Raw genomic sequence first — 19912 nt, 5'->3', positions numbered from 1 at the left:
AAATCGCCTGTAGTAGGCACACATGCCAAGAAATCTACGCACTGCCTTCTTGTCGGTGGGCTGCGGGAACTTTGCGATGGCAGCTGTCTTCTGCGGGTCGGGGCAGACTCCAGACTTGCTGATGACGTGGCCTAGGAACAGAAGCTCATCATAGGCGAAGCGGCACTTTTCTGGCTTCAGAGTGAGGCCTGATGACTTGATGGCCTCGAGTACTGTTGCAAGCCGCCTAAGGTGATCGTCGAAATTTCCGGCGAAGACAACGACGTCATCCAAGTAAACGAGACAGGTCTGCCACTTCAATCCTGCTAAAACCGTGTCCATCACGCGCTGGAACGTTGCAGGCGCCGAGCACAGTCCAAATGGCATAACCTTGAACTCGTAGAGGCCGTCTGGGGTGATGAAGGCGGTCTTTTCGCAATCTCTTTCGTCAACTTCTATTTGCCAATAGCCAGACTTGAGGTCCATCGACGAAAAGTATTTAGCGCTGCAGAGCCGATCCAATGCGTCGTCTATCCGTGGGAGGGGGTATACATCCTTCTTCGTGATCTTGTTCAGTCGACGATAATCGACACAGAAACGTAGGGTTCCGTCCTTTCTCTTTACCAGGACAACAGGGGATGCCCACGGGCTTTTCGACGGCTGGATGATGTCATCGCGCAGCATTTCGTCGACTTGTTCTCTTATAGCTTCACGTTCCCGCGTCGAAACTCGGTAAGGGCTCTGGCGTAGTGGTCGAGCGCACTCTTCGGTTATTATGAGATGCTTTGCGACTGGTGTTTGTCGAATCCTCGATGACGTCGAAAAACAGCCTTTGTATCGTCGAAGCAGACTTCTGAGCTGTTGCTGCTTAATCGCGGGGAGCCTTAGATTTATGTCGAAGTCTGGCTCGGGAACTACGGTCGTCGGGGAAGATGCGACAGAATCCGAGAGGACAAACGCATCGCTGGTTTCCTGAATTTCCTCGATGTATGCGATCGTCGTGCCCTTGTTGATGTGCTTGAACTCCTGGCTGAAGTTTGTCAGCAACACCTTTGTGTTTCCTCCGTGCAGTCGAGCGATCCCTCTTGCGACGCAAATTTCACGGTCCAGCAGTAGACGTTGGTCGCCTTCGATGACGCGTTCTACGTCAGCGGGTGTTTCGGTGCCGACCAAAATAACAATGCTGGAGTGAGGCGGGATGCTCACTTGATCTTCGAGCACACTCAAGGCGTGGTGACTACGAGGGCTCTCCGGCGGTATAGCTTTATCTTCCGACAGAGTTATTGACTGTGACTTCAGGTCGATGATTGCGCCGTGTTGGTTCAGGAAGTCCATACCGAGAATGACGTCTCGTGAACACTGTTGGAGGATAACGAAAGTGGCAGGGTAAGTCCGGTCATGAATGGTTATTCTTGCCGTGCAGATTCCAGTCGGCGTGATGAGGTGTCCTCCAGCGGTGCGAATTTGAGGGCCTTCCCATGCAGTCTTAACCTTCTTCAACTGGGCGGCGATGTGTCCACTCATAACGGAGTAATCAGCCCCTGTGTCCACTAAGGCGGTAACTGCGTGGCCGTCGAGAAGCACGTCGAGGTCGGTGGTTCTTTGTCAGGCGTTGCAGTTGGGTCTTGGCGTCGGATCACGGCTGCGTCGTGTTGAACTGAAGCTTGAACGTCGCGTCGTCAAGTCGTCTTTCGTCGGTGTAGTCTTGGCTTCCCGACTTCGTCGGGGCGGCGGCGTGTCGTCATTAGGTCATCGGGATGGTTGCTTCGTTGTCTTCGTCGGCGGCGGAAGATCTTCGTCAGTTCGATGAACAGCAACCGCACCTCCATCGGTTGCTGCTTTTAGTTTTCCGGATTTGGGTTGTCGGCGCTGCGGCAACAGGTAGCGGCCTGGTGACGGCGAACGGGAAGCTCGTCGAGGGCTCCACTGAGTGGCGGCGAGGTAGTCGGCGATATCGCGAGGTCGTTCGCCAATCTGTGGTCGCGGCGCGTTAACGGCGAAACCTCGCAGTCTGATCTCCCGGTATGAGCATCGGCGGTACACATGGCCGGCTTCCCCGCAGTGGTAGCAGAGCGGGCGGTGGTCAGGAGCGCGCCAAACGTCTGTCTTCCTCGGGTAGCTGCGCTGGGCGACGGGTGGTCGTGCGGGTGGCGGCGGCGGCGGCGGCGGCGGACGACGGAATTGCGGCCTGACAGGGCCCTGGCGCGGTCGCGGAGGGGGACCTTGACGGCGTGCGACGGCGGCGTAGGTCATCGCTTGCGGCCCAGGCTGCGGCGATTCAGGGGCTACTCCAAGTTGTTGTTGGAGTTCCTTACGCACGGCGTCCGCAATCGAAGCCACTTGAGGCTGTGATGATGGGAACAGCTTTTGTAGCTCCTCCCGCACGACAGCTCGGATAGTCTCGCGTAGGTCGTCGGTGGCCAGTGACTGAACTCCGGCGTAGTTTGTCGCGTTCGTGCGGCGGTCGAATTGCCGGTTTCGCATCTCGAGTGTCTTCTCGATGCTAGTGGCCTCGCGAAGAAACTCGTCGACGGTCTTCGGTGGGCTTCGTACCATACCGGCGAAAAGTTCCTCCTTTACACCACGCATTAGTAGCCGGACTTCCTTTTCCTCGGACATTTCCGGGTCGGCGTGGCGGAATAGGCGGCTCATTTCTTCTGTAAAAATCGCGGTGGTCTCGTTAGGCAGCTGCACTCGGGTTTCTAGTAGTGCTTGGGCTCGTTCTCGGCGTACGACGCTTGTTAATGTCTGCAGGAAGCCGCTTCCGAAAAGGTCCCAGGTCGTTAAGATGGCTTCTCTGTTCTCGAACCACGTCCTGGCAGAGTCTTCCAATGCGAAGAAGACATGTCGCAGTTTGTCGTCGCTGTTCCAGCTGTTAAATGCAGCGACCCTCTCGTACGTCTCGAGCCAGGTTTCCGGGTCCTCGAATGTTGAACCGCGGAACGTGGGGGGCTCCCTGGGCTGCTGCAGCACGACGGGGGATGCTGGGGCTGCCATTGGGGTGGACTTGGTGGCAATCTTCCTGTTCGTCTCAGGTAGAAGTCCGTGCTCTGGGGGCAGTCCTTGCAGTCGGCGGCTAGCACGCTGGTCTTGGGCGACGTTGGTTTTGTCCTCGGGCTTCGGGCTTGGATCAACTTTGCGGGGGCGTTCTGTACATGAACGCACAAGCACCTCCACCAGATGTCACGTGGTAGTGACGTTAAAGAACACAGTAGCAGTACTGTGAAAGACAAAACTAGCTTTTATTGGGCGAACCTGTGCCCACAAAACAGGCTACACTTAAAGCACAACGATAGCGGCGAACACAGTCGGCGATCGTCGAAAATCTGATCAGCGGGTCAAGCGCGTCGGCTTTTATAGAGCAGTCGTCGAATGTTCCAGACTAATCGTTCGGACCCGCGTGCCTTCCACAAAGTTCTACACCATTCGCGTCAGGTGATGAAATCAGATAACATAACGTTCGGCACCGGACCTGCGAGTGCGAGCATTATGCGAGTAAATACGGTATTTCCGAAAAAGAATAGCCCCGAGAGTATCTCTTGGTGTATTCAAACTTCGTCTTCTGGGAGTCTCAATTGCCAGATTCTAGTGTATTTAAACAGACAGCTACTTTGCCATCATTTGTGCAGTAACGCAACAACAGTGACATGAAAAGGGTGCCTAAATGTTGTTAAGTCACTATATTGCCAATTAATGTTTGGCAGATAAAGAATTTGCACACATTCCGTTTGCTCAAAGTTTCTTTACATTTTATTTAAATAGCAAAAATGCAGAAGTTATCCTGAACAAATTCAGTGGCATGCAGCTTTCAAACGATAATCTACAGTATTCTGAACATTCCAGCAGAAAAATTCATGGAAATGCCAACAATGATGCTTACAAACGAAGACTAACCAAGGCAAAAAATGTACAGTGCTGTAGCAATTGGAATCCGTGCTGCCAGCACCAAGTAAGAATGGTATTACATGGTTTCGATCCAGATGGAAGTACGTACAGTAATTATTTTAAGACTTGAAGTAATGAAAATTTGTGACAAGCGCATCTTCGAAGTCTCCACAATAACCACTTATGGCACCTTTAAAAAGCACTCCTCAAAACAAGCAAATAAAGAGCAATCACAACAGCACAAATGTTTAAGGCAAAAGACATGCAAATGCACAAGTGAAATCAAACTGGCCACAAGAATTCAACGTATGCACTGTATGCACGTTAGCATGGCAACTATTCCCCATACTGCTAAATGAGTCGTTCTTGGGTATGAATGCTTCATGCGTCGTGCAGTAGTGTCAAGTTGCGCATGTTTTGATGGTTGCTTTTTTTCACATTTGTAGTGGCAATCTTGTACACAACTGCGTTATTTAGCTCAATGAAATTTTGTTGGAAGTTGGCGCTGATGCATGCTGGTCTGCCTTCTTGCACTTCAATGCCACGTGTGGTCACTAACATGAAGCGGTAACCACGCCATCTTCTGCACCATTTTCATCCGGTCAATAACTTACAGGCCTAGTTCGCCCTGTGGCTAATTATGTGCCCCACAGAGATGCATAATGTGGAGTGCAGAATTAGCCACGCGGCGAACTAGGCTAGGAAGTTTTAATCCAGTCCACATTAAAATTTTTCCACGATAAAACAAAGGTAAAATATTCTTCACAATGGGGCAGCAGCCCCAGTGCCATTGGAGGGCAGATCTAAGCTTCTACAAATGACACAAGATGTTCGCATGACACATTTATGGGAAATCGCCAACGTGGCCCGACAACCAAAATGGAACACAAACTGCCGGCTGTTGTGCCCAAAGAAGAGGCCAGTAAGGTGTGCCACTTTGAGACCCACTTTCAGGGTACAGCAGCAAAAGGATTTATGTTATTGTCAGTACAACATGTATACCATGCTAAAACGCATACTTCGAGGAATTTTACATTGTACATGACAAGTCGCTGTTCATGCCCTCGTGAAATGCAAAAGCCTGGATATCTTGCAGCTCGTGAGACAGCGGCAATTTGAATGCTTGCATGCCTATAAAACACTGGCAAAAAGAAAGCAGACAAACTGTACATAATAGTTATGTAATAGCAAGACACCATGAACTGCTAACCAGGGTATTATCCATTGCCGCAATATATCTACTCGTCACGCAGCCATCGTTTACAGACAGTTTCCCCATGGGCTTGAGCTACAAGTTAACGGCAAATTGCATGCTGCCAAGCTGCTCAGCAATGTCACACGCTAGGTGGCAGGCAATGTATTCCTTTCCATGCTGAACACATAAATCCGATATGAACGAAGCTATTAAATGCAAAGTGCACACACCCCATTTCTAGCGCCAGATTTCTGAAGCATGGCAGTGCACATCACAATTTTTAAAAAAATGTGCAAATGATTGCACTGTCATTGAAAAGCAGTATGCAATCATTAAAATTCATCATGCAGAGTATCAAGTCATAAAAGTTAGAAAGGCCGTTAAAATTCATGATTCAGAGCATGAAGTTACAAAATTTAAAAGCAAGTAATGAATCTTGACCGCCTTGTTGGTTCTTTTTTTTTACAAGTTTGTCCGTGCAGTCCCGATGTGACACTGGTTTACCTGTAAGCAGAAAAAAAAGTTCATTAATTCTTTTGTCATGCACAATGTACCTTTTTTAAATGACCACAATTTTTACAGATGCCAATCACAAACTTCTACAAAATACAATGCTATGACAAACAGTTGCAGAAAGCAAAAGGAGCATCGAACAGAAGATTTCTAGCAAACTTGTATTTGAAAATTCCCAGACTTTCCAACAACTTTCACAGTAAAAATTCCAGAACAAAAAAGAAAGAATGCAACTGTGTTTAACGCAATTTTTTGATGTCCAATAAATTGAGCAATGCAGAAGAAACAAAACTTTGGGGGAAAATTTAGCTTACACTTGCAACTTCTAGCAAGATAAATCCAAGTAGAACAGAATTCCAGTAATTAGACACTGGCAAATTTTTTTCGGCCATTTGATCCCGAACGACGGTCCAGGCTGCCCGCCAATACAATTCCATGGGCCCAAGCTCATCTTGATCCTGAAATTGGCCTTTGCCAGATAATTCTGACTTCACCGGTGATCACACACGCACATAACCCCAATGATATTCCCAGTGGTGACTCAATTAGTGGCAGCACCTGTCTTGGCGTTACTTAAGGTACAGTCAATGCGTCAATCCGCCTCTTTCATGTTCCTGTGCTGCCCTCTGACGCACGCCGCTGGAAACGTTTTGGAAGGGTGCCGGGGATTTCGTCGATTAATTTGTGTACCTGCGCCCATGTTGAGCGTTCGTTGGTTGCACATTTCATGGATCGCGATTAATTATTAATGGTTTCTCCGGAGCAGCATGTCGTTCACCCGTTGACTGTGCTGGGTTAATAGGCCCAAGTGCGCTGTTTTGGTAACAGTGTGGCCAATAAAGGCACGCCGAGTTCCGCCTGCCGACGCGCTGCCTTGGAGTTCGTTGTCGCTAATGTCTGTGCTTGGGCATCGCTTTTTGTATTCCTTTTAGACATTCACTAACATTTTGCATATTCAAGAAGCCTGCAAGCACAGCCTTTCAACGTTGGATTTGTCAAAGCGGTTCATTTGTTTACATCTACATCTCCAGCTTCAGATCGCTGCTATAGCTTCGGATATTGTAAAAACAGCGCATTGCTGATGTGAAATAATCTCAGAACGTAGCAAAACATACATATCTGCACATTCATACCTGCCAACCTGGCGAGATAAAAAAATCTGGATACTTTTTATGTGCGCTAACGCGGGGGGGGGGGGTCGAACTTTCAGGCAGTGTTCGATGAGTCTTTTTTGCAGGGACCTTGCAATAGCAGACTTTGCTCACTTCAAAAATTTGTCGGAGTAGCTTTGCTCAAAACATGGTCCAGAGTGACGGCCCTTCACTAGCAGTAGGTGTTGGAGGGTTGTGTTGCACATTGATGAGCGGAAGTCAGTTCTAGTTTCTCGCGCCGGGCTAAAATCCTCTCACACTCTGCCTTGCTATGCAGTATCGCGAGTAAATCGAGCATCACCTGAGCAACACTATGAAACATATTTCACATCAGTGTTTTTCATTTTTCCAACCATAGACCACTGCGTGCCAACCTTCATTCAGAATATGCTCTTGAAGACTATGCCTGTAGTGTGGCAAACTCAGCTTCGAGAGCATCTAAAGAATCTTCAGCAGATCATTGGAATCTTGGGGCTGCAGCTGAGGGAAACTCTGAATAAGGAAATGAACTTGAGAGCGATGCCTGTGAAATAAATTTCAGGTTGGCCACCTCTGCATTTTTCCGAGTTGCGTTTCAGAGTGGCGTCCACGTCCATGACGCTTCGCCTCGTCGCATTTCGGAAACATTTTCCGTAGAAGAGGCCTAACGTAGTCGCCGACGCTAACAGGTAGGTTGTGTTCGATGAGCAATCCAGTAAACAGGCACTCCACACGTATGACACTGTGGTCACAGTTGTTCTGGAGAAAGTTCACTATGTTGTCTTGCTGCTCAGTGGTGCGAACATAGCTTTGATGCTTTGCTTTTCTATATCTTCTTTAATTTGACCCAATTTGACCCGTCAGGGTCAAATAAATGGTCCTTGAAACACTTATCTGACTGCTGATAGAATGATCTCACTGTTAAAGGATGTCGCCTGATGAATCTCTGGGTGCAAATATTTTTTTAATCCTTGAACTACGAGTGGAGTTACTGCATCGACACCCTGCTTTCTCTTTTCGTCTCCGCTATCGTGCTGGAAGCTAGACAGCACAAAAACCAAGAGGGCAAGCCCCAGTCAAAAGATTAATGTCACAGCACCTCGCTGCCATCTCAGAGGCCTCACAAAGCAGGCACAGCTACGCGCAGTGCAAAGACTAAATGATTTTCCTGTTTTTATTATTTTTTTTTGAGGTAGCAGCGATATGTATGTTTCATTTACCTAAAAATTAGCAATTTTGTACTACTGAGAATGCTTTCGCTATCACAAGATCAGCCAAAAGCATTAGTGGGTCCAGATGCTTTAGACAATGCTGAATGATGGCATTGTGGAAGTGGAAGCAAGCGATTTTTGCTGTATTTGACACCAGACTGTAAAGTCCCTGCTGCATGCAGTGCAGTAATATTTGGCGCGCAAGTTCACTGAAGCCGCTATGACAAATAAGCGAAGTTTTTTTTACTATGTTCAAGAAGTGCTTGACAGAAGCAGTAACTTTTTGAAGCACTCCAGCATTTCGCAGAATTTTCAAAGTTTAGAGGGCAAAAGTCGCAAGTTAAAGGTGGTTGTGAATATGGCCCCTGTTACAGAACGCACCTTGAGCTCCTGCAGCGTGTTGTGTAACTTGCGGCCGTCCAGCTCGGCGGCGTTGATCTGCTCCTCGTGCTCTGCCACTCTGGCACGGAGCTCATGGACGGACGACTCCAGCTGTGCCTGCCAAACAAACACAGCTGTGCTTTCAGACACCCAAATGTGGCGCATTGCGGACGTCTTCTGTTGTGTTTAAAGGAGTCATGAAACCAAGTTTTCTAGCTTCATCATTGCATGTTCAACAGCACGCATTCTACAGCTAGCTGGTGATATCTGAACCCATTTGGCGTTTTCCAAAATTAGCATTTTTTTTTTTATATCTCAATTGAACCGTACAGCAGTTTGGCAACACTGACAGATTGAAGTGCATTTTGTGTGGTCAAATGTGTGCAGTATAAAAGCAGTTTTGTTTTCGCATGTGCGTCACAGCATAAGCCAGAGATAGTTTCTGCAGGTGTTCTCTGGTTTGTGCCGTTTGTATCGCACCAGTGGAGAAATTGCATGCTCAATGTAATGGCAATGTCCTTGTTACACCATGATTTCCAAATTTTTTGAAGCAGATGACACAGCAGTGGCCCTTGCACTTGATGTCACACAAGCCACACGAAAATGGCTGTTGCTGTCGGTGGGAGAAGCTTAAGGGCAGCAATTTCAAATAGAAATTTTGAGTTAAAAGCAAACGAGAGCCCGGTTCCTTCATTTCTTCACTCCACTCAACTGTCAGTTACGACAAACTGTTACTAGTTGAAAGGCCATGTTATGGCCCGTCAATAGCTGCTTCAAAATACAGCCGAATCCACTTATAACCATCCCAGATATAACAATCTATAGGTTATAACGACCCTGTTTAAGTGCACTTACGATTTTCAGACCCTGCCTATTGAAATTGCTTCCAGATATAATGAACATTCATTAAATTGCCGTAATAATACAACAAATGTTTCGAACCCTGTCACAGTAAAAAAAGAGGACGCACGCAAGGTACCAAAGCATGAAAGTGCAACCGAACTGGGCACATAGCAGCGCATGCCCTGTTCCAGTCCAGTGGCAATGATGATGATACGGCATTCGAGATCAGCGAGAGACTGCTGGCAGATTTCAAAAACCACGAAAAAGGTCCCACGCTTTCAAGGTGCGTTTCCAGGGAGGAGCCATACAGCAAGAATAGCAGGGCATGGGGCATCCACTGGCAAGCATCGACGGTTACTACGGCATTATCAGGAGACCACGTTCCGGCAGCACTTCATTTACGTGTTGCTAATTGCTAACAGTTTGTGGTAGCACTTGACCTTTCGCACATTGCACTTTTTTTGCCCGAAGCGACATAGATAACGTAATTTCACGGCTCTTGTGCAATTGACAAGGAGTCGTAATGCTGACACCTTCGCAGAATGGCAGCATGCCGCAGTGGTTTCTGTAGTTTACACTTCCAGCAAGCTAGAATACTTTGCTCTCGTGTGCAGAATACAGCCATGTCCCATTGCTAGTAGAATAAATCACAAGCTCTCAAAAAATGGCACCTGTGCTCGCAGTTTCGCAATGATGGGAGATTGGAACCAGGCACGCTTTTGGAAAAGCTATATGATGCGTCTCATTCTTTAGATGCACATTTCTAAATGAAATTAGCAGTTAGTGTTGCTGAATCGTTACTGTCATCGCCAGCTTCAGCGTCAACTTTTTAGCGTGTTTAAGGGAGAGTCCGTATACAACGAACTACTGATAAAACGACCACTTCCTGCGGAACTATCAAGTTTGTTATAAATGGTATTTTTTTATTATGGGGTTTTACGTGCCAAAACCATTTTGATTATGAGGCACACCGTAGTGGAGGCCTCCGGAAATTTCGACCAGCTAGGTATCTTTAACATGCACCTAAATCTAAGTACATATGTGTTTTCGCATTTTGCCTCCATCGAAATACGGCCACCATGGCAGGCATTCGATCCCGTTACCTTGTCAGCAGCCCAACACCATAGCCACTGAGCAATCACGGCAGGTGTTGTAAATGGGTTTGACTGTACTGGAGCACCAGAGAGTGCATAGACAGCAACACCTTGCGACACTTAGTTCAACTACAATCTGTTCATAAACATTTCTGTATTGAGCAAACATTGTTGCCAAGGGCGAAAATGAATGCCATTATGTGTCAAAATTTCGTCATTGCCCCGTCTTACTCAGTTGCATATGCGACTTCTCTGCAATCTGCTATCTCACTTTTGACTAGAATGCAATGTTCTGAGCATTTGTGTAGCTTTCATGACTATCAGTTTCTAATTGGCATTTGTTAACGTGCGAGAATTGCTTCCTCAGATGAGTGTTTTTTTATTTGTATGCACTGCATATCTTCAACTGACCATAAAATCACTATTGAGGCAACCATATCAACAAATAAATACAGTAGAAGCTTGATTGATCGAACACGGATATATTGATTTGTTGCTTATATAGAACTTTTCCCATATCAGAGAAAAAAAAAAATCGCATGCATTTTCAACTTTCTGTATCAAATGTTGCCGGACATAAAATGGATAAATTGAAGTCCGCAGCCCCAGACTGTGTGCCCTCCCACAACAGGCAGTAGGCTTTCCCGCAACACATTTGAACATAGCGGTGGTGCAGTAGGCGTTTCCGACTTCTACACTCTAGGCCACAGGCACATATTTATCGCACAAGAAGCATCATTTGACCATATGCACTCCGGTGACCAGTGGCAGGCTTTCTTGCAACACTCTTCACACCACCCACAACAAGCAAAGCAAGGTTTGTATAACAGTTCTGCCGGCTGCCAATATGGATGGTAGCACGATGCTGCAGTCTTATGATAAGGAAGTTCCAAATGCCCAGGTGCATGACCAACTGCAACAGTATTTCTGCGATGTACTCCTGGAACAGGAAGTCATGGATGACTCGCAACACAATCCAGCGAGCAGCCAAAGTTGCACAAGCCAGACAACATGCTAGACAAGCATAACAGGAGATAACATGCACTGAGAAGGTGATGAAGCACCTGAAGAAGTAGGCATCAGTTAAAATCTATTGGGGACCATGCACACTGGGCCAAATCAACTCAGCGCCGAGCTACATTTATTTTGGGGCCGGCAAGGGTCTTGCTGCCATTGCATAATCGCCGGTTCACTTTAGTCTGCTTCACCACAATTGGCCTCAAGCTCCACTACTGGAAAAGCTGGCGCCACCGTCGCCATGACGTGCTCTTAGGAATCACGTGGACATAGTGGCCGCGTCAGCTGCTTCGAGAGCGCCGAAAACGAGAGTTTAAATTCCCTCGTAGGCTGGGGATCTCGTTTAGTGGAGAGACATTCCCACTTTGAGTGTCTCCTTTACAACGCTTGAAAGCACTACAATAGGTAGTGGCTGTCTTTGAAGGCGCGCAACATGGCAGACTACTGCTCAGTGCCGCAGTGCCGAACATACGCAACGGGGCCCCAGTGTCAGCCTTATTCACACGTAGCCGCAGGACAAGAAGTTACGTGAAGCATGGCTCGCGAAACATAAAATCGGCAAACTGTGATCGGCTACAACTCTGGTATGCAGCAAGAACAGACGCGAGGAAGATTTCTGCTACGGCACCGGACCTGCGATGTTCGGTAAATGCGCACCGAGACTCTCGCCCGAGTCCACTGCCCGACTGATGTCACGACGGTTTCGCCTAAGAACTTGTCGATGCTATAGATACTGGCAAGTTCACTGAAGTGGAAAGGAAGCGGTAAGAAGCAAATTAAAAAAAAAAAGATTGCATATGGTCATGTTTGTGTGATGATTTAATACACAGGATTACAAAAATGAAGGAGCCGGAAATCACACGCTGAGAACACCGATAAACATACAGTGCGACGCAACTCAAGAAATAATATTGAAACGTCCGAGAATTTAGAAGAAAAAAAGACTGATTCGTCACGACGGCACATCACAGTCCCTGTAGGCATCGAAGTCTCTACATTGAAATTATTTTTGAACAGCTCTGATAGCGCCCACGCAACAATGGTTGCTTGTATACTGTCAAATGGTCATATTCGGCGGCCTAAAGCTCGTGGCACGGTGTGAAAACGCGCACACGGCGAAAGCGAAAGAGTGCGCAGACAAGCATGCAGACGCGCAGTTGGTCGCTGCGAATCTGTGCAATGACTGCAATGAGGCTTCATTCTATTACGCTCCATTTAGTTATACAAACACTGCAAGAACATATTTCACATAGTTTGCTCTCTGCGTTTACCTACCTTTCACACAAGAAGCCGGTTCGGAAGACTACATCGTGGCGACCGCGTGCAGTGGCGTTCACTGTACATATTCGGCAAAGAGATAGCATCTGTAAACGATTCTGTGCTTTCAGTTTGCCTAACATTATTATTTAGACAGTAAAATCTCTCGTTTCGAAAGTACTTACTATGCGCGAGCTCTCCCGGACGTTTCTGTGTTTTCAGTGAGCGCTGATAGCAAAACCTATGAGGAGCGCGCCGCGTGATCTCTCATACTACGCCAGCGAGGCGCTTCCGATAGATGGAGACTCCGTAACTCCTCGCCGCCAATAAAGCTGGGTTATGCAGCGAAGCAAACAGGATATTGTGGTGAAGCACATCTAGAGTGGAAGGGGCCGCTGTCACAGAACATAGCAAGCGTCCATTAGTCACACATGTGCACACACACTGCCCTTGGCGACAGTATGTATTCAGAGGAACCTAATAATTGTGCTGACTGAGTTTTTACTAGTGTTGCTGTGGTGATTTGCAGCCTTCTTCACTGTTATGTTTTCCTGGCTGTTACATTTTTTTCTGTAGTTCCTTGAAAAGTATATCAAAGGGATTCTACCATATATAGTAAATAAATAACCAAAATTATGCTTTTCCAACCTGCACGTTGGAATCTATGCAAAGCGAAGCTTTAGTGAAGTGGTTGATTGAATGCGATATTGACACATGTACTTGTTCATCCTTCTCCTGTCACCGCTTTTGTTAAATGTTAAACATTATCACTCGGCAGAGGACACACCTGTATGATTCAGAAATATTTTGAATGTTATCGATGGTGCTATCCATTGTCTATTCAGTCAGTGTTTTATTTTCACCAAACAAAACATCTGTGAAAAAGGGGAGATGGCGAAAAAGCTGTGGATACTACAGCTTGACTAAGCTGCAATCAACAAATTGTCACCACACCTTGTGCAACCCGACTGTACGCGCAACAAGAATTGTGTAGTACTTTTTGGAAGGAGTGTGGGCAGCAGCAATTATGCTGGAACGTTTGACAAGTCATGTATCCTACGCATTTGACCCGCTGCTCATATTTCATGGATCGGCGACTGTGCTCACCACTATCATGCTTCGAGTGTCACTTGCTTTCGTGGGCAAAAGTTTACCCAATAAAAAGTTAGTTTCACAATTCAGTTTAGCTATTGTGTTTTTCAATGTCACTACAATGTAACAATATGCACAAGTAATTCTGCGCAACATGTAATCTCCTACAATCTTTATATTTATCCACAACAAAAGTTACCAGATGAATGTACTGCAATTTTTCTGTTCATACACAACACATCACGCAAGCTATGCCAAAACAAACACCAAATCAGCTGGATGCAGTCTTAAACAATGGATTAACAGTGATGGAATGATCATGATCCCATGATGCCGTGATCAAGACTATGAAGACGGCAAAACGACCATGGCACAAAGACTGCCAGCAAAAAGAAGATGGCATGAAGACAAAGTGACAGTATGAAGATGATAAAACGACAACACAATGATGGCAATCGCATGAAGATTATGCAATGACGACCACAGTATGATGACCAGGAATGATGACCACGGAATGATTACCTTGGAATGAAGTTGCTGAAATGATGGCAGTAAGACAACAGTATCCCGACAAAGGCCAACAATGCCAGAATGACAACGATTGCTTGACAACAGCACGAGAGCATTGGGATGACGAAATGATTACAGTGGCATGACCATGACTAACAAAATGAATTGAAAAGTTACAACTTCTATGTGATTGCCAAGTTCATCTGTTTGCTGTGCCACTTGTTCAGAGTAGCACAAACCATCTAGAGAACACGTGAGTGGGAGTACAAGGTTGTTACGTGATGCTCACCCTAGTATTTCCTTCCTTCATGTGTACGATAGGTGTTGACTACATTGTGCACCCAGCAATGGCTCCCAGGATACTGGAAAGCAATCTCAAAGGCCTTGATTTTGAGCAGTGCTCATGCTGGAAGCAACTGCAGGCACCAGAAGTTGCACTGTCAGTCTTGAATATCACTTTACTTTTAGAACGTTTCAGTTTGCTTTGCTATTAAAACTGGATGCCACTAACATAGGTGAGACTGCCCAAAGTCATTCTGGAGCAAAATTGCATTCTGGAGCACTCTGGATCAGACAAAATTTCATTTTGGAGCAAATTGGAGCACATAAAATTTCATTTTGAAGCAATTTGGAGCAGGCCAGTCTGAATTTTGGTGAAATAATGGAATATGGCAGTGCACTTTAAAACCACGAAGAAACAGAATAAAACAACACAAGCACTGTAGTGTAACCGTCTTAAGCTGAATTTTTAAGCAGAATTACTCCGATATTGAAACTGTTTACTGCATGAAAATTTTGGTAATAGTGCCTGTAGATTTTTAATTAGTGACAGCAATCATAAAAACATGCAATCTGCAATAGTGATTGAAAGTTCAAAGTCTAGTCGAAGAAGTTGTTTATAAATAAATTTCTTAATGTATCAACAGCCTGGGGTGACGTGCTTGTAAATGTGCTTCACCAACAGATCGCAACGAGAGGCTAGAGTTATGAACTACTGTGGTTTATTATTGCGATAGCAATTATATGGACACTCCAGGCGCACTTAAGCCGGCGGCAGCATTGCCGTGATGTTTCATATAAAGTTCAAGGGCAATATTGCCGTGCGCCCTATGGCGTATATGCGACTGAAAGCATGCCAAGGTTAGCCGCCGATGGTGGCTCAATCGCTCGCGCACACAAGGGAGGAAAGCAGGGAGGAAGTGCGCAGTCTCGTCACGCACAGGCAGCTGCTACTCCGGGAACTACTGCATATGATGCGGCTACATGGCCGCATGCGCCCTATCTTGATAGCAATCTGATGGAGACAGGATGCAAGCACCGAGTGTTGATAGCTTCGTGTTTGCCGTTTTTGCTGCTTAATTCACATTGAAGCGAGAGCCAGCGCGAAAGTAAATTCGTTTGCTGCTGCTACCGTGCTCTCTCATTTCAGTGTTTTGACAGCAAGTGTGCGTAGTGATCGAGTGAGATGCATTCACGTTTTCTTGTCGACGCGTGACAGTGCTTGTCAATTTAGTTATTAGGCAAAGGATTACAGGCTGATACAACGACTGATAAAACTACTATCCTTACTACTATCCTTCCATTTTTACATAATAAACCAGGGCAATTCCAACTTTTTGGTATAACGTCAAATTATTCTAATTTTATTCCAAATCTGCCATTAGCCCTTCACGATAGGTCAAAATGGCTCAGGCTGCACCCATATGGGCATTAAAACGGACTGGAATAGTTTTACATTATACCGGCCCTGGGGACACAGACGCCCACCCGCAGAACCCACTGCCAGTGTGCGCCTCCCTAATATCTAGTTCACTCACAGTGCCATCAGCCCACTCTCCATTGTTTTGCGCCTCAGCTAGGGAGCACCACACCACTTAGCCCGCTGAACCATATTCTAGTACACCCTATAAACAGCCACCCTGGGGAGGTACTCTGTAAGAGTCCACCTAGGGGACATGTCCGTTTCGTCTGCTGCTGAAGTATCGATTGGCTGTGGCGCCTTGCTGCTGCGGACGCGCAGCCCAGCCAATAAGAACTTCAACAGCAGACAAAATGGACATGTCCACTAGGTGGACTCTTACAGAATACCTCTGCTAGCCGTTCCAACATCAGCGACGACAGCCGGGAGTGGCCGCACGTGCACCGAGAAGTCGCGTTATAAGCGCAAAAATTATGAGAAACTGTGCAGGAAGCGCCGTCGTGTATATGCGGATTGTGACCGACTGCACTCTTTTGAAGAACGGATCTGCTCACTGTTAGCGGTGGCCATGGCCAGAGCACACATGCCGAAGCTGTTTTGACACAGAGTGGTGCAATTTTGGTCAATTTCCGGCATTTGGCGCAATTTGCATTTGTATCAAAATGGCGTAATTGGCTCAGGAGTCCCACTCCTGCTCTAAGCAGATGTCTCGTGTGATCATGTTGCAATACGCAGACTGATTAAAATCAACAGTTCAGTTATGCTTGGAGTGAATTGGAAACACCCAAAGTTGTTGATTCTCCAAACAAAAATCTCGCCAAATGTTAATCTTCTGTTTTAAGAAAATGAAGGGCAGCAACTTTGTTTTTTGCCTGCAAGAAGTTTAGCAGTGTCACGCTCTGCAACACCTTGTCTGCACACACTGGCTTTCATCTATATTCAAAAGTTACAGCAAGTTGCAATGTCACCAAACTGGATGACCTAATAAAGAGACTTTGATGCACTTTCTAAGTTTTAGAAGCTTAACCACACAAGAATGTAACAAGAATGCAAAATACAGTCGTCGATAAATTTGTCATACCAAATTTTTCAGACTTGCGCCATTATTCGGCCTTCCACGCAGCACCACCGCCTACCCCAGCACTAAAATAACCGAAATTTCGGGTGCTCAAAAACGTTTTGGACATGAACCGCATGTGCAATGCCACACACAACGGCCTAAACAAAAGTTGCCGTCATGCTGACCGACACGAAACCCCAATGAGGGTTGAACTAACAGAGGCGTAAGTACTACATTAAAATTAAATTAAATTATGGGGTTTTACGTGCCAAAACCACTTTTTGATTATGAGGCACGCCGTAGTGGAGGACTCCGGAAATTTCGACCAGCTGGGGTTCTTTAACGTGCAACTAAATCTAAGTACACGGGTTTTTTCGCATTTCACCCCCATCGAAATGCGGCCGCCATGGCCGGGATTCGATCCTGCGACCTCATGCTCAGCAGCATAGCCACTGAGCAACTGCAGCGGGCAATAAGTACTGCTTTAAGAGTCGAATCTCTCGTACCATGAGGACAGCACGCTCACATTGAAGACCAGCAAGCGCTCCTGTGGCATCGGCCAGACATCGCTCCAGAGTGGCCACCTGCTGTGTGGCCGAGCGCAGCTGCAGGGACAGGGAGTCCCTCTCCGCACAAGCCGACTGCTTTCCGGCCTCCCACGAGCTGCGCAGAGCCAATAAACATAGAAGTACTAAATTTGTTTTGATCAACAAAAGTACTTTTCGCTTTCTTTGGAGAGTAATAACAAGAAGCAAACATTGCAGGAGTGTGCAATGAGATGACGCAACAGCAGCCACATATTAGTTTCTCCATGTGGGACCCCCGACAACAGCACGTCAACATTGTTTGCAACAGTGGTCTGAATGAACGGAGACCAGAAAAAGCAGTCAAACCAATCCGCACATTCTAATGTTTCCCTTCGTCGCTGCTTGCAGCGATTCCGACTTTCACGAGGTCGGCTTCGCGGGGGATACTCCACTTAAAGGGCCCCTGAAACGACTCAGAGAAATTTTGTAGACTCATAGGGTACAGCTAAAGTTAATCATTCGCACCACAATTTGTGTGAAGCGTCTTGTATTAAGAGAGCTACGAACAATTAGAAGTTACCCTCCTCCATAGTCATGCATTTTCTGCTCAACTCCTCCATGCTCGATTGAACATGGTGCAAGGCAAGGTGGCGCTGCGGTGCAGTGCACCCTTGAACCGCATAGCGAGTGGGTGTAGCCCAGTACACCATAACTGGCACCCCCTACACCTTTTCGTTTGTGGTGCCGCTTCTCGGCAGGAAACCTCGTAGTTAAAGAGCACAACCTCCAAGATGTGACATGAAAAAAAAGAAAGAAAGAGGCAGTTTCGCCCAAAAGGCGAAGCATCGATTTCGATGGCAAATTAGACAGCCATATGAAGTAAAAAGAGTACTTTTATCGGCCGCATCAACTTGCAAACATTCGCTTGCTAACTAAAATACTAAGCATGGTGTCAGTGCGGACATCAAACATGAACACATCCCACCTAATGAATACGGACACTCGTCAAAACGCTGGCCTTAGGAAACGTGGCAACAGTGGCGAGCAAAGCGACATTCGTGCTGTCTATCGCTTCAATGCAAATCGAGCGCAGAAAACACCCCACGCAGAAAGCTACGAGCCACCGACGCAACTAGACTGTCCCCAACGTAGATCGCTCCCAAGATATGGCCGCGCAACCGCATGAAGCCGCCGCATACGCAGTTGCTGCCAAAGAGAACGGGCCCCTAGAACGTTGGGTGCCTCGCTCACGAGAGAAGATGGCGTGCTTCTTCGCATTTATCCCTATCGCGCGGGCGAGATTGAGCCGCGATCGTCAGCTCTGGTAACCTCCTTATTACAAAATGAACTTCCAGCAAACTTGCCCCTTTACTCTGCTACCCTCGCACGCCTTCACTTGCACATACAGCGTAGGGCACACGGTGACGGTGTTATCGCCCTAGGACTTCGTACGGAACCTCAAGGTGACGCCGACACCCCCGCCGACAGCAGAAATACGCCTGTAGTGTCCATATAATTGCTATCACAATAAATAAATAAATAAATAAGTAAAGTGAATAAATAAAATCACGCAGCCTGGAAGATCTTGAGAGAGGGAGAGAACCACCCCGCAACAGATGGCCACAGATGGAAAGAGCAAAGCCTTGTGGTGACAATCGCCGCCAACGTGCTCCCACGCACTAGCACTCTCCCCATTCCTGATAACGCAGAGTTCGAATTATCAGCAGCAGTGCAGATTTCAGTGTGAATTAGGGGGATCCGTTACACATTGCTTACAACGCATTGTTGGACGGACCACGGCGGCTACTTCGAATTATCCGAAATTTCGAATTAACGAGCTTTTACTGTATTAATACCCAAGACAAAAATCTTCCTTTCTGAAGATTATTGCAATATTTGTTCAAATTACAGTCCTACTGCCCTCTGGCACTTTCATACCCACACCACCCGCTATCTAAGGTTGCAAATTTTTTGTTTTGCCCCTTTTCGACCACTCTTGGACAGCAAGCACCATCTATAGTGTTAGGTACTACTAAGTTTCATTTTTCCAATTTCTTTTCCTATCAGATTTGAATCTTTAAAGCACACCCGGAGAATGGGCATGGTCAGAGCAATGAGCACTTGTAGTTTCCAAGATCGCATCGTGCACCCTTCATCCACGGAAAGGTCGCATTTCAATGAATTCTAATGCACCTATGCGAGAGAATAATTTTTTGAAGCAGCATTGACTCAGGCGACACCTTCGGTGTGTCAGATTTCATAACGGAGTTTCGCTTTCTTCAATGAATCATTTGAAAGTTGCTCTGTGCTTACGTAAGATATCCCGCATGGTCTAAGGGTTGCCGTCCTTATCTGCAGGTTGTAGCACCCTTCGGTTGGGATCATCTACTGGCGGCCATGCAGGGAGTAGACTTTCGCGTGAGAAGACAGCTGGGAGCTGACCTCGGCAGTTTAATGCATTTTTATACATCAAGAAATTCTTTACATAGAAAGCTGATCTTTGCTGGAATATTGCACAG

At 46.6% G+C, this 19912-nt stretch overlaps 1 protein-coding gene across 1 annotated transcript in view; it reads right to left on the bottom strand.

Moving 5' to 3' along the window:
- Nucleotides 1-3706: 3706 nt before the first annotated feature.
- Nucleotides 3707-19912, bottom strand: part of LOC126535433 (uncharacterized) — a 28514-nt gene continuing 12308 nt past the window's right edge. Inside the window, exons 4-6 of the mRNA XM_050182311.3 lie at nt 17373-17529; nt 8295-8411; nt 3707-5563 (exon numbers count right to left, since the gene is read on the bottom strand). Of these exons, the coding sequence (XP_050038268.2) occupies nt 5522-5563; nt 8295-8411; nt 17373-17529 (316 nt within the window). The 3' untranslated portion in view covers nt 3707-5521. The remainder of the gene's footprint in view (nt 5564-8294; nt 8412-17372; nt 17530-19912) is intronic.

This window comes from Dermacentor andersoni, chromosome 7 (assembly GCF_023375885.2).
Source record: "Dermacentor andersoni chromosome 7, qqDerAnde1_hic_scaffold, whole genome shotgun sequence".
Taxonomy (NCBI): Eukaryota; Metazoa; Arthropoda; class Arachnida; order Ixodida; family Ixodidae; genus Dermacentor; species Dermacentor andersoni.
Note: the sequence above shows the minus strand (reverse complement) of the source record. Positions and strands in the feature narration are given on the sequence as shown.